Below are 13132 nucleotides of genomic sequence, written 5' to 3'. Positions count from 1 at the left end.
AACAAGCTCGATGGGCTGAAGGTCTCCTTCTGTTTCCATGATCAAGACAAATAAGATGTATTAGAACTGTGATTTTAAAAATCGTCATAATTAGTTGGTATTAAAATATAACTTTCCAGTTTGAAAAAACATATTTTAAAACTCTTGCTTACCTCTGGCAGACTGTTGTACCCTTCTGATTATGCAGATTACTCCGTAAGAGCAAATTAATGCAGCCACATACAAAATGGCATGGGTTTCCTCCGGGTGCTCCGATTTGCTCCCACAGTCTGAAAGATGTGCTGGTTAGGTGCATTGGCCATACTAAATTCTCCTACAGTGTACCCGAACAGGTGCTTGAGTGTGGCGTCTAGGGGATTTTCACAGTAACTTCATGGCATTGTTAATGTAACCTACCTGTGACTAATACATAAACTTTAAATTGTGGCTCTCGGGCAGAACTAACTGACCAACTCGCTCTCCTTTATCTTTCATATCTCAAAATCTTATCCAATTCTCAGTTAAAAAATAGAATGATCTCTGACTCAAGCATTGCATGTCAAAGTATTCCATTGCCCCAACAACTCACTGTGTAAAGAATTGTTCCTAATCTCTCCTCGCTCTCTGAATGGCAATATCAAACTGATACTCCATGGTTACACCATATTAAACAGACACAGCAAAGACTGTGAGCTGATTGTTAAACATCTACACAAGAACAGCAATGCTTTCAATCTCTCTGTTTTTCTTTCCAGGTGAGGAAGTTATGGAAGATTAATGAAAGTACAAAGCAAAGTGCAAAGAATGAAAACAGTACAGCACAGGAACAGGCCATTTGGCCCTCCAAGCCTGTGTCAATCACGATGGCCAAATTAAATGAAAACCTTCTGTCCTTACTTGGTCAGTATCCGTCTACTCCCTCCCGGTTCATGTACCCATCCAGATGCCTTTTAAATGTTGCTAAAGTGCCTGCTTCCACCAACTCCTCTGGCAACACCCTTCCTGCAACATGTTGGAAGAGAAGAAAAATACCCACAAACAAAGCACCAACCGCATTTTCTGGCCCATATTTACTGAGTTGTGGTTTCCATTTATTCATATCTGTGAGAAACAGAAGCTGAACTTTTCGAGATGGTATGAGAGATAATAGCTTCCCGCTTGACCAACTCAGATGAAATGCAGGTTCTGACCTTGTGTTAATGGTAGTGGGACAGCAGTTGAGATGTTTGTTGGACCCTCCACGACCAGAGACGTGACAAAAATCTCCGATGTACTAAGTGTACGTTCTGAGTGTGCTTCTCTGAATCATGATGACAGTGCGTAATGCCAGAGCAGACATGTCAACACGCTCCCCACCTCCCCCCCCATCTCCCCACCCGCTCCCAGCCATCATGATGGAGATACGAATCATCTGGACACAGAGGGGACACAGTTTATCAGCCTTGTCTGGTGCAGATTGTGCCAATCCCGGAAAATTGTAAGCAGGCCTAAAATGAGTTTTTCACCTGGCTTCAAATGGTTTGCAACTGTCTCTACAACAAGTGGGTGGAGCAGGATGATGTAGTGAAACACTGTTGACCAAAAGCTCTTGAGCGGAATGTTCCCAAAAAATAATTAGATGTCATGAAGGTGAGAAAACCAAAGCACCATGTGTCCAGTATGAACCACACCACAGTCATCCCAAGCATAGTCATTTTTTGGGAGACTGGTGAGTTCTGCACCAGTTTTGGGAGGGGCAGGGCCTAAACACACGGTGAGCCCGACTGCAAAGCGATTGGGCGCCATTTTGATCTCAGTGTACTGGAAGACTCTCCCCCTTCTCCCACGGACATTCAGACCCTATCTGGTGAATTGGTCAATTATCACCAGCCAGTAGGTTCTCCCGTGTGACTGAGGGAATGGTCCTGTAAAGTCAATTTTTAGATGTTCCCAGGGGCCCTTAGGGTGAGGCTGGGCCCGATCCTGATTTTTACAGGCCTCCCTGGGTTATACTGGGCACAAGTTACACACCAATGACAATATAGTGCAATGTCCTTTCCACCACCCCTCCTTTCCCATACTGGTCATCATAGCATCCCTTCCCACATGAGCCAGTCCATGACGTAACCGCATCATGGTGTGCTGGATACATTCTGGTGCTAAAACTCTATTGTTTAGTCTCCATACACCCTTTTCATCAGGCGTAGCTCCTTGAGCTTTCCACCTTGCACGTTCTCCTTCAGGTGTGTCAGCATAGCTGTGAGAATTCTATCGGGGGTTCAACTTCAACTGAGGCAGCTGACACAGCTTGCAGTTCTCCTGATTCTAAAGCTAATTGTGCCATTTTGTCGGCTGCCTGGTTTCCCATAAAAATATACCATTCAGGGCTTTGCTTATCTGGTTCTTTTTGGTGTGCCTTTACTTTCAATACCGCGGCTTCCAATGGGAGCTCGCTGGCATCCAGTAAGGCTTCGATTATCTGTCCATGCTTAACTGGAGTGTCCCCCCCCATTGTAACAAATCCCCTTTTCCCCCAAACGGTCATATAGTCATGCACAATTCCAAATGCATATCTACTGTCAGCGTAAATGTTGACCCTTCTCCCTGCCACCTTGGTAAAAGCCTGGGTCAGGGCCACTAGCTCTGCCACTTGTGCTGACATACCTCTCTCTATCCTTCCGGCTTGGACCATGTGTAAGTCCATGTTTACCACTGCCCATCCCGTTTGCGGTGACCCGTCTACATACTTCTGTGACCCATCCACAAACAGGGTCTCCTCCGGTGCCTCCAAGGGCACATCCTTTATTCTATTTTCCTCTATCTCCTCATCTACGTTGCTGCATGTGTATGGTTTCCCTTCACCTAACATTCCTTCAGCGGGGTTTTCTCTCATGTCTCATATGATGGTGATGGTTTTAGAGGGGGGAGGAAGTACTGCCTCCCACTCCGCCCTTCTCATATTTGAGACAGACCATAATTTTATGGTGTTTAATATTTCCACCAAGGTATGTTTGGTGTGCAAGTCTACATTTCCTGTCATTATAATGGGCTCACTGTCCAAGCTGCACAATCCAGTGTGGCTATACATCTGGGTAACCTGGTTACTATGGGACCCTCCGTCATGGAAATAATAACCCACTGGCCGCTGTTTGTCTCCATGGGTTTGGTTATTACTGCCAAATAGAACCCTCCTTCATTGTTATAATAGATATGAAAACCTTTACTAGAGTCTGGTAGCCCAAGTCCTGGGGCCAACATTAATCCCACCTTTAGGTTACTATATGCCTCTTCCTGTTCTGATCCCTACTCCACAGCTTCCAAAGTGGGTTTCCCCCTTTTTAACAGCCTTTAGATTGGCTCAACCAATTTGGCATATTCTGGTATGAAGTTGCAGCTGTAATTAAACAATCCCAAAGCCTTCCTCACTCCTTGGACATTTACAGGGCCTTGGCATTTGTTGCATCACCGTTTCTCTGTCTATGGGCATAACCTTGGTCCCCTTGGATATTAAAAGTCTCAAATACCTGTAGTTTTCCTATTTGGGCCTTTTTTGGGTTTGCCTTTAGTCCTCTATCTTCTAAGTGCTTCAAGACCGAGTACAGTGCCATCTGATGTTCTGCTTCAGTTTCAAAGGCTATCAAGATGTCATCTACGTACTGTAAAATTGTGCTCCCCTCTGGGAGCTCCACTTGTTCCAGTATCTTATTCATTACCCGGTGAAATATGGCCGGGCTGTTATGGAATCTCTGAGGGAGCCTAGTTCATGTATGCTGCTTATCACCTACTGTGAAAACAAATTTACCCTGTGAATTAAAATCCAAAGGGATGGACCAAAACCCATTGGCAATGTCTAATACTGTAAAAATCTCATGGGATGGTGACAATCTGTTTAGGATGGTGGAGGGGCTGGCCATAATGGAAAGTAGTTTAGGAGTTACTTTATTTAAAGCTGTATAATCAATGGTTAATCGGTAACTCCCATCCAGTTTGGACACCAGCCAAGTCGGGGAGTTAGTGGTACTAGTGATCTCCCGCAGGATCTGTTTTACCACCAATCTCTTCACAATTTCCTCAACTGCCTTCTTGGCTTCAGGCTTAATCGGATATCTACCCTACTTCTTACCCAAACTTTTGGGGGCTGCCCCTTGTCAGTTTACCCTTGTCAGTGATGGCTGGGGAAGCCTGACTAGGTTGTCCGTGTTTGCTCCAACAAGGGGCCTCTGTGTGGCCATCCTTGTTGCAAAATTGGCATGTAAGCATTTTCCTCTTACCCCCCTTTGGGGCTCTACAGTCTCAGGTAAAATGTCCTGGCTTCCTACAATTATGACAAGTCCCCTTATGCTTGATCCCGTTAATTAAGGCTATGTGCTCCTGCTTTATTCTTGAGTATTGTTTATCGTCTGGTCCCTCCTTAATCCCAGAAGCGCATTCCACTAATTCATCATAGTTCTGGGTACTGAGAACTCCCATTTTAAGGATTTTTTGGTGAACTGGCAACAGACCATCTTTAAGTGCTTGCAAAAAGGCTCTATCTGTTTGGGCAGTTTCGGGCATTCCCGAACATTCTTGGCATACTCTAAAGAGTTGCTACCCAATTTCGGAGGCTCCTTCACCCCTTTGTCGTTTAGTATTGGTAATTCTGGACCAGTTGGTTGGTGTGTTGCCCAAGACTCGTTGGACTTCCCCCTTAAACCGATTAAACGGTTCCACCATTGCATCGATCTTGCATTTGTCTCTATCGAGTATGTCCACCTTCTGCCTCAGTAATCCAACCGAGCTTGGTCAGCAGCTTTATTCTGGCTCGCTCCGTCACCCATTAGTCTTCACTTATCCTGTGGGCAAACAGCCCATACCAACTGGTGTATATCCTGCAAGTGTAATTAGTGTCCAACCCAAATGGTGTCCAAAATTTGCCATTGTTACTCCGGGGCTGGAGCCTTCCCAAGGATGTCAAAACTTGTTGTCTTTCTCCCGGGGTAAAGAGTTTGTATCGGGCAATGGGATTCTGTAATGTCTCGCCCGAGTTATGGGAGTGAGATCATAGACCTCTTCCTCATTGGGGTCGAAGTCTCCTACAGGTGCCGTGGGTTTTATGGCCAACCCATAGGGAGGCAAGGATCCCCAGCCAGGATCCTCTAAAATTTGGTTTCTCTTTTTTAGTTCTCTATTGCATGATTCCAACATTTTGATTTCTGCTTTGTCATCAGTCCATTTCTTACCGAGACTGAGACTTGTTCAATTAATCCAGCCAATTGGTAAACTAAGAGGACTCCGATTTTCTTAGTTCTTTCTTTTTCCAATCATTTCCATTGTTGGTCTAACAGGTGAGATGAGTCCCACACCCCCTTCATCTGTTTAATGGGTTTGTCCCTCTCAGTCATATATTCATTTATCAGGGATCACAGGGGTCCCCATTGTCCTTGTGATCCCACCATAATACAGATAAGTTTATACTCACCACCTGGAGTCTTCAATTCTTCCTTCTTGCTGTCCCCTCCTCGGCTGCTCTCATCGGAGTCGGTGATACCTGTCAGGGGTGATCAAATCCCTCCGTACCACTGCTTACAAAAGTAAGCTTACACTATCAAGCTTACACTATTAAGCCAGCTTTTCCTTCCACTCTGGCGATCACTCAGACAGTCCCTTTCTTACTCACATCTGGAAATCACATTCCAGGCATCTCTTTCTCCAGTCTATACACCCACTTCAAATCCTGACCTTCACATAGGGGTTTCTCCTCTTAACAACCAGTCTAATGCTGGGTGTTAAAGACAAATGCCTCCTTGTCTGTATAAGTTCAATTCAGACATCTTTCACTCTCATTACGGACTGTCATCACAGATGATCACCCATTGTAGTTTGACTCACTCTTTTAAGTTCAGTATTCTATTCCGGTGCCCTGGTTGTGGCCATTCAACGGGCCTGCAAACAGAATCCTGGGTTTCGGCACCAAATTGTTGTAGGTAAAAGGACACCTCCAAGACTGTTAGTAAGTCAAAGTACAATAGTTTTATTACAAAAGCTTTTGGGAGAGATCTGGCACCTAACAGCGGTTTACCAGGCTTCTCTCTGAGCACAATTAAGTGTGGGTATTTATACATTATAGTTCCCAGCACCAATCACGACGCAAACTCTGGTATCAGTCAGGACTCGCAATGCTTCCGACTCCAGTCAGGACACAGCCCCTGGCTTCAGCCAGGACCCACAGTTCGTCTGGCAGCTTCAGTCACGATGCAGTCATCGGTACATCATCAGCTTTTTCAGTGGCTTCGGCAGCCTCTCCATTGAAGTAACTTGTGTGGTTGCGGCTTCCCAGCAGGAGTCCTCCTGTCAAATAGCCGTTATCGCACTCTATCATCTGAGTTGTTAAACAATGTTTAGCTAGTACAAACAGGTAAGGTTTGCAATGTCTGTAAAATAACATTCACATTTAATTATCTGTCTTTATGGAAATAAAAGTTAAAGAATGAAAGACATGAACAAGTAAGGAAAACATGAATAAATAATTTATGTTGATGCCAGGAACAGTATAAGCCCGAGGAGATCAGCTATGAGGAAGGGTTATATTTGTGATATATGCTAGGTACAAAATTCATTAAATTCATTAACCCTTTCCCTTCTTCACACTCTCACATGAATGAAGATGAAACACAAATTGAATGTTGGGTCACAAAAATCACATCTTTCCCAGAGGTGAGAATATTTGGTTTGTTTGATTTTCCATTTCCTATACCAGAATTCATTCCTCCCCCCTCCACCCCACCTGAGGTGAGTCACTGTAAGGCCATGTGGACTGGCCTGGGGACAAATTCATTTCCTGTCATGATGCTATGAGTAGTGGATAGAGCAAACTATCACCTAGACCAGAGTTTTTCAAAGTGGGGGTCATGATCCACACATGTCACGGAGAAAGTCATGTTGAAGGTGTGTCCGTGGGTATTTTGTTTTAAAAAATTCTATTTTATGGTCTTTTTCAAAAGAAAAGAGGGATGTTCTGTGATCATAGAATCCCTACAGTGCAGAAATAGACTTTTTGCCCATCAAGCCTGCACCACTAACAATCCCACCAGGCCCTGGTGTAACCCCAGATATTTAATCTGCTAATCCCCCTGACACACTAAGGGGCAATTTACCATGGTCAATCAACCTAACACGCACATCTTTGGATTGAGGGAGGAAACCAGAACACCCAGAGAAACCCATGCAGATGTGGGGAGAACATGCAGACTCCACACAGCCAGTCACCTGAGGCTGGAAGTGAACGCAAGTCCTTGGTGCTGTGAGGCAGCAGTGCTACCTGCTGTGCCACGTGCAGATCCAGTTCAAAACATGGTGAAATGTTCTGTTTATAGTGCACATTTTGTAGAAGGCGGTATGACGATGAGGATCTCTTGACTCAGATGATGACGTAGCCAACATGAAGGAGAAAAGCCTGATATAATTCATGAAAACTTTATGAAAGGAAAAGATAAGGTGTATTGTTAAATGTACAATAATTCCCATTTAGACTGTGACTGTAGCAGCAGCAATGCAGCTTGCCAGACCAGTGGGTTATGAGGAGCAACCATTTTGTAAAAATGGGTCGCCAAAACAAAGTTTGCAAACCACTGGCGTAGACATTTTGGACTGTGTTTAAGCCCAGGTGCCAGAGATGAAGTGTGAAAGGATATGGTGCTAAAACCACCATCAGTGCAGCATAAACTGGCACAGAAAGGTCACAATTTCAGGTGGTACAGGAAAAGCACTGGGGCCTTCTCTGAGCTTGAGTTTCATGCAGGTGCTAAGTGGAGGAAATTGACTCTGTACCAGTCATACTCTGCACTAGTCCTGGGCCTGTGGAATACTGACAATGGAGCATAGAAATTGGATCTGGCTGTAGCACAAACTGTGCATACCCAAATAGGCTGCTGGCAAGAAGACAGTGAATTGGACCCACTGCCTCATTTAAATATTCAGAGCAGTGTGTGGGTCTCTGTCACAATCTCAAAGGCAGATCATCAGTCACAGAAGGATGGAGCAATGGGACATGACGGAATTGGGATGGAGTGCGGGAGAGGGAGTTTAGGGGGTGGGTTTAGGAGATGTCTGCAGTGGGAAAGTGATATCTAGCACTGAGCGTAAGTGTAAAATATTTATATGTTTGGGAAAAAAACTCTATGAACTTAAACACCTGTTTTCTGCAATCGATTAAACTCAGTTGTCTTCCATTTTAGAATAAATAGGATTTTCTTCCATTTCTAGCGGGAAACGCTTTGGGTCATTTTCCTCTAGGCAGGGCTGTGTCACTGTGTTTCCAAGACTCTCAGTCCCAGGGTAGCTGATCAAAGAGTAAGTCTGGTCATTGGATGAAGCAATGGGATCTTCCTCTTTCAGTGATGTGTGGTCTTTGGACTCAATGGCTGAAGAGCTTTCAACCTGACTTCCGTGGTTCAGGTGATCTTTGCCTACATATTAAGAGAGATTGTGTTTAATGAGGATTGGCAGCAGTCGGGGACAAACAATTATAGTGGACTGTTTCACTACATGGGATAAATGTTCAGGAGTTTTAGAGCAGTTACAGGGTTGGATTATATTGAAAGAATGAAACTACTTACGTTTCCCTCCCTGGGTTTCAGCTTTGTCTCCATTACTTAGGAAAATAGAAAATGGAACAGTGAAAATTGAGTCACAAAAGATTTAAACAATATTAAACACTCCAAGTGGAGACTTGATTCAACCATTTTCTCCATGGGATCTGGATTTGAATCCAGCCCAGACTGAAATTCTCTCATTCATATTGTTTCTTTCATTGTTCTTCTTATCTCTCTGATCCTTCTAGTCTGTCGGTCACATTGTCTCTCAGATCCTCTCTCCCTCTCTTGTCTTTCTGTGTCTCTCTCATTGACTCTATCACCAGGATGACCAATGCCAGTGCAAGGGGTGGGTGTGCCCCTAAACCTCGGTGGGTGGGGTGAGCTGAACTACACACAATCCATTTAGCTACAGGAGGACCCAAAACCAGGCCAGGCCAAATGCATGCTCAGAAACGACCTGTAAAAGAAGAAACTGGGGACAAACAATGTCCCAGGAAGGCCTGAGCCACAGGGACACAGGGTGAAAGGCCAATCTCTGGGACAGTCCTGAAAATGCAGAATGATTGGTCAGCTGGTCACGATTCCCCAACTCTGCCCATGTCAGGAATCATCACAGGTAAGACAGAAAATTTGCTGGACCAGCAAAAGGTCCATTGACTTAGAGAGGAACAAGTGGTGGCAGAGGCCGGATTGGATGAGTAGAAGAGCAAATGAAAAGTTCTGTCATTGAAGGAAGGATAGGCGAGATAAAATGACAAAAGGCTCCAGGGTAAAAAGTCAAGAATCGTGGTAAAGGGATGTAAAGAAACAAAAGCTGTGTCTAGAAGAGGTGTGAATGACAGGAAAGCAACCATCTGAATATAAAGAAACTGAAAAAAAAATGAAGGGAAAAACAATCAAAGCTGTAAAAAGAAAGACGCAAAATAAAATGAGGGCAGAGATTATCATTTAAAATTGTCTGAAGACTGTAAAGTTAAAATTGAGGTGCTGTTCCTTGTACTTGTATTGAATTTCATTGGAACTTTGCCACAGGCCAAGGACAGAGCAAGGTGGAGAATTAAAACATTAAGTAACTGGGAGCATGGGGTCACACTCACGAACTGAATTGACGTGTTCCACAAAATGATCACCCAGTCTGTACTTAGTCTCCCCAGAGTAGAGGAGGCAATGTAATAAGCAGCAAATACAAAAACTAACTACATTTTGAAAAAAAAAGGTAAATCGTTGTTCCACCTAGAATGAGTGTTTGGGGTCTTGAATGGTGAGAATGGAGGAGATAGAAGGTCGCAAGTTATATCTCTCATTCCTGCATCGAAAGGGAGTATTGGGGGTAACCAAGGGGTGAGCCAAGTTCTTGTGAAGGGAACAGTCCCTTTAGAGTGCTAAATGGAGAGGGGATGGGTAGATGTGTTTGGTGATTGGAAGTAGTGCAATGGAGGACCATCCATTGATTATGGAGGCTGGTAGGATGGAAGGTCAGGATATGGGATTCTGGAGAAAGGGGAAGGGGAGGGAGCAGAAGTGCAGGTGAAAGTACAGACAGGGCCAAATACCTTGCCAACCACAGTGGGACATGAGGATAGGAAGGAAGGTGCAAGCATGATGAAATTCTCAGCTGAGGAAAAGGAAGACATATCAAAAATGCTTATATTAAACATCATATTGTTCAAAAAATGAGATGGTAATGGTGAACATGGGAAAATGAACTAGAATCTTTATATGAAATGAAGTGGGAGAAAACATAGTCAGGTAATTGTCAAGTCTGTGTGCATATAGTGAATACTGGTACCCCCAGAAATGGAGGCAGCAAAGTCAAGGAAGGGAAGCAAAGAGTCAGAGTTGGACAAATGAACATGAGAGAAGGTTGGAAATTGGATGCAAAGTCCATGACATTTTCCAATTCAGAGGGCAGGGTGAGACCTGGAAATGTTGCTGATATAGTTATCAATGTATAAGAAAAAGAGAAAGCCTAGGAAGGATGGGAGTACATAAGAACATAAGAGCATAAGAAATAGGAGCAGGAGTAGGCCATCTAGCCCTTCGAGCCTGCCCCGCCATTCAATAAGATCATGGCTGATCTGAAGTGAATCAGTTCCACTTTCCCGCTTTCTCCCCATAACCCTTAATTCCCTTATCTGTCAAAAACCTATCTACCCGGGACTTAAATATATTAAATATATGTGCCTCTCTCCCTTTCTCGCTGCCTGCCTCTCTCCCTGTCTCGCTGCCTGCCTCTCTCCCTGTCTCGCTGCCTGCCTCTCTCCCTGTCTCGCTGTCTGCCTCTCTCCCTGTCTCGCTGTCTGCCTCTCTCCCTTTCTCGCTGTCTGCCTCTCTCCCTGTCTCGCTGTCTGCCTCTCTCCCTGTCTCGCTGTCTGCCTCTCTCCCTTTCTCGCTGTCTGCCTCTCTCCCTTTCTCGCTGTCTGCCTCTCTCCCTTTCTCGCTGTCTGCCCCTCTCCCTTTCTCGCTGTCTGCCTCTCTCCCTTTCTCGCTGTCTGCCTCTCTCCCTTTCTCGCTGTCTGCCTCGCTCCCTGTCTCGCTGTCTGCCTCTCTCCCTTTCTCACTGTCTCTCTCCCTTTCTCGCTGTCTGCCTCTCTCCCTGTCTTGCTGCCTGCCTCGCTCCGTCTCGCTGTCTGCCTCTCTCCCTTTCTCAGTCTGCCTCTCTCCCTTTCTCGCTGTCTGTCTCTCTCCCTTTCTAGCTGCCTGCCTCTCTCCCTTTCTCTTTGCCTCCCTGTAACGTGAGCAGTCCTCTCTGCAATGAGTTTTCACGAACAAGTTCCGATCCAATTCCTCGCCTAAAACTGTTCATCGTTCAGTAAGCCAGTTGGATTCAACTGATTATTATGATTAAAATAAACCAAAATATTATTCTGACAAAGTTTTTAAAAAATAACTTCATATAGGGTAACGAGAGAAGCTATTCTGATGTTGAGATAATGGGACACTATCAAATCAGGAGGTGAGTACTTTACATAGTCTCTGGCCATTTTATAGCTAATTTACAATTATTTGGTTGTGAGATTGGAAGTAAAATTAGAAAATGGCTTGTATTGAGTGATGGAATAGATTCATATGGTCCTTTCATATTTTAGGATCTGTTTCTAAATTAAGTCTAAACTATTGATAAAATCCCTCTTTCTATCTCTCCCTCTGGCCCTGTCTATTTGTTTTTCTCTGTCTTCATCACAGTCTCTAACTCTCTCCTTCCCTCCAAGGATCCTTGGTGCAATAAATTTGATTGTCTAGATTCAGAGTGGTAAGAAAGTTCAACAATTTTAGATCATAATTTGGCTCTCTTGTTTATTTCTTAACTCCCCTACTTTGCATTCAAAAGGTTGCTTTGTTGCCATTTATACCTTTTCTAGATACATCTTTTGTTTCTTCTATTGTCCAATCACCATTCCCTTTGACTTTTTACCCTAAAAGTTTTGGTCATTTAATTCTTGCTGCCATGGGGAATGGTTGAAGCTAACAGTGTAGATACATTTAAGGGGAAGCTGTACATAAGGGGGAAGTGAATAGAGGGTTGCAATGACAGATCAAGATGAGGAAAGATGGGATGAAGCTGTAGTAAAGTATTAAGACCAGCTGGTTGCCCTGGCATATCTGTTCCTATGTCACACATCCTATGTAATCTTATGTAATTTGTAGTTTATACAGTTCAATGTGCAAATTGGGACTTTTACTCAAATAGGTGGTCTGTGAGAAATGCATGTCCAACTTCCATGCCCCCACCCCCTCCCCCCAAAGTTGTGGCTCTGTGGAACAAGGTTAAGAGAGTGCAGAGAAATCTTTGTACCGTGCCTAGACTTTAAAGCCTGACCTTCAGTGCCTCAACCAATACAGGCAAGTCAAAGTGGAACAGTGTCCATTCATCAGCATGAGTTCCTTCACTGCATTGACTATTGTTTAATCCTCCATTCTCCAACAAAAATCACTGTTGTCAGTACTGAATGTTGCTGGAAGGGATTCTGACACCCTAGTTACCCTTTAGCTGTTGATTCTTTGATCAAACAGTACACATGCTCTGCGGAGGCAGAGGTTGAGTGGCCACCCTGTCCTTCTCCAGGCCTTGGCTGGCTTATTGTCATTGGAACTGTGGTCACTGCATACGCAACATGCTCATTTTCATCTGTCGGTTCCCTGCTGGGAAACACCGAGTATGGTAAACCTAGAAAGAAGGATTGGAACACAAGGTCTGATTTTAGTTATAACTCTCGAGATGATAGGTTCGGTAGACCGGGGTAGTAATTCTGATCACTTACATTCATCTTCCTGTGTCAGTTGCACATCACCGTCCCTACAATTATAAAAACAAATATTTAAATATTTCAATAATTGGACAAAACCATGCAGAAATGTCTAAAAACTGAGTGAATCCTCTGCCTACCTCTGTCCTGGTGCTGAGGATCCTTCGCAAATGTAACAATATTGGAAAGGCAAAGTGAAAAATCTTTGTAAGGAGTCTGTGTTAAATACAATTTAAGATTTAGATTCAGCTTTTTAAAACTCTGACTTACCTTTGGCCATTTGTTGTTTTTTTCTGACTATGCAAATTACACCAACAATGCAAATGAGCACAATCATACAGACTATGCCGATGA

At 44.1% G+C, this 13132-nt stretch overlaps 1 protein-coding gene across 2 annotated transcripts; it reads right to left on the bottom strand.

Moving 5' to 3' along the window:
- Window positions 1-5990: 5990 nt before the first annotated feature.
- Window positions 5991-13132, bottom strand: LOC145360702 (uncharacterized). Of its 2 annotated transcripts, XM_080216071.1 has the most exons (7): window positions 13049-13132; window positions 12919-12940; window positions 12794-12828; window positions 12516-12699; window positions 8553-8587; window positions 8129-8402; window positions 5991-6285 (listed from the first exon to the last, which is right to left on the bottom strand). In XM_080216071.1, the coding sequence occupies exons 1-6, from the start codon at window positions 13113-13115 to the stop codon at window positions 8152-8154; spliced, it is 594 nt and encodes a 197-aa protein (XP_080072197.1). In that variant the 5' UTR covers window positions 13116-13132; the 3' UTR covers window positions 5991-6285; window positions 8129-8151. The 2 variants fall into 2 exon arrangements, with proteins under 2 accessions (XP_080072197.1, XP_080072196.1); XM_080216070.1 differs by having other exon boundaries at window positions 5991-8402.

This window comes from Carcharhinus amblyrhynchos, chromosome 32 (assembly GCF_965287045.1).
Source record: "Carcharhinus amblyrhynchos chromosome 32, sCarAmb.v2.hapA, whole genome shotgun sequence".
Lineage (NCBI taxonomy): Eukaryota > Metazoa > Chordata > Chondrichthyes > Carcharhiniformes > Carcharhinidae > Carcharhinus > Carcharhinus amblyrhynchos.
The sequence above is the reverse complement of the archived record's forward strand: the minus strand, read 5'-3'. Positions and strand labels throughout refer to the sequence as shown.